We start from the raw sequence: 1,903 nt of genomic DNA, 5'->3' as shown, positions 1-1,903 counted from the left end.
AAGTACGGATGGAATATTCGATTCATCAAGTCCATGAACACCGCTGGGGCATTCGTCAATCCAAACGGCATCACATGGGCGGACCCAAATGGAGGTGACTACGGGCTAAAGCCCTTAAGAATTTATTTTTTAAACATTAATTTGTTGTGAAATTTATTGATACTTAATATAAATTATTGTATAACCGCCCTTACAAATGATGAAAATTGTCCAAAAATATACATTGAAATAAAAATTAGAAATCTCAGCCCCTATTAATGTGTATTTCTACGTCTGGCCCTGAGTGTTACACGTATGTTCGCAGCATATAATAACATCCTCTCTACTAAATTATTTGACATTCCTAGCTATATGAATAATTTGAGGGATGTATAGTTTAGGTTATAGAAGCAAGAGGGGCCCTTCATCTTTGGAAGATGTGACTCTGCCCGTGACCCTATTTTTGGTTCTTGCCTCGTTTCCAAAATGCCCTAATAAATGTGATATTTGCTTCCAAACAGATGCTTCCATACAATCTCTGAAAAAACAATTCATTTTGTGGTACATTATTCAAGGCCACCCCATTGATTCAAAAGGGTAGTTATAAAAGATATAGTGGCAATGATGAAATTGATCTCAAATGTGGATGACACGAGTTCTAATGAGTAATCGGTATAGTAAGTGAGACGAGGGAAAAAAGGGTTAAAGTAAGAAAGATAATCAGAAAAAATGGGTAAAGTATGAAAGAGAAAAAAAAGTATAAGAGAAAACTTTCCATTTTTAGAAATGAGACTATTCTTTATGGATTTCCAAATGGCAAAATGAGACTATTTTTCATAGAAGGAGGGAGTAATAAATACTAGACAGTTTATATTTATGCTGAAATTTTAATTTTAAAAATAAAGTTATGCAGGCACATCTTTTAACTAGTACTACTATTACAAGCTCCACACATTTCTTCTATTTCATCACACAATGGGATACTCTTGTTTCACACTACACCTCTTGTTGACCCTCTTCTTCTTCTCATTCCGGCCGTCGTCAGCCGATCTAATTCACCAGACGTGCAAGACCACCAAGTACTATGATCTCTGCGTGGCGACGCTGAAATCAGACTCCTCGAGCCCCAAGGCCGACGATGCCAAGGCACTGGCCCTAATAGCGGTGAGGGCTGCAACGGCCAATGCTACCGCCACCAACGCCTACCTGTCGTCGCAGATGCGGAGTGCAGCAGCGAACGACATGAAGGCGGCGATCAAGGAGTGCGCTGACAAGTATGCATTTGCTAGTGAGGCGCTCAAGAGCTCCTCTCAAGATTTGAGCAACGAAATGTATGATTATGCGTACATGCACGTGATGGCGGCCGCGGACTACCCGAATGGGTGCCGCAACGCCTTTAAAAGGGCGCCGGGGCTGCTCTATCCGCCCGAGATGGCTCTCCGGGAGAACGGCCTCAAGCGCATCTGCGACGTCGTTTTAGGAATCATTGATGCTCTTGCTTGATTAGCTCCTACAATGTCTGTGCTTTTTGTTGAATGTTTCAATGTTGAGAATAAAGTCTCTGTGTTCAGGAATTTTAATTTCCAAAGCAGCAGATCTGCTAGTTAAATTATGTAGTTTGACTGCTTTGATTTATTTATTTTTTTTATCGGACCAACATTTTTGTTTGTAGGTTTTCTTGAGATGGCATAATATCATACTTTAATGTAGTATGGAATATTGTTTTTATTTTAACGTTACCTTTTTTTAAAAAAATACTGCCTACTCAGATCTCGAGAGCTCACTTTCTATGTTTCTCCATTCACTTCCACATTTAAGACCATTCATAATAGGCGACCGTCAGGCACCGAGGGGACGGGCGCCAATTGGGCGGACGGCAGTCGCTCGGCGCTGGCTCAGGGCTTATTGCGCAACAAAAGACCAC

The 1,903-nt window shown here is 40.9% G+C and overlaps 1 protein-coding gene across 1 annotated transcript; it reads left to right on the top strand.

The window, feature by feature from the left end:
- The first annotated feature begins 897 nt into the window (after nucleotides 1-897).
- Nucleotides 898-1,614, top strand: LOC125196492 (cell wall / vacuolar inhibitor of fructosidase 2). The gene has a single exon (XM_048095023.1). The coding sequence runs from the start codon at nucleotides 955-957 to the stop codon at nucleotides 1,480-1,482; it is 528 nt and encodes a 175-aa protein (XP_047950980.1). The 5' UTR covers nucleotides 898-954; the 3' UTR covers nucleotides 1,483-1,614.
- The last annotated feature ends 289 nt before the right edge of the window (nucleotides 1,615-1,903 follow it).

This window comes from Salvia hispanica, chromosome 6 (genome assembly GCF_023119035.1).
Source record: "Salvia hispanica cultivar TCC Black 2014 chromosome 6, UniMelb_Shisp_WGS_1.0, whole genome shotgun sequence".
NCBI classification, from domain to species: domain Eukaryota; kingdom Viridiplantae; phylum Streptophyta; class Magnoliopsida; order Lamiales; family Lamiaceae; genus Salvia; species Salvia hispanica.
This window is presented reverse-complemented; position numbering and strand designations above follow the sequence as displayed.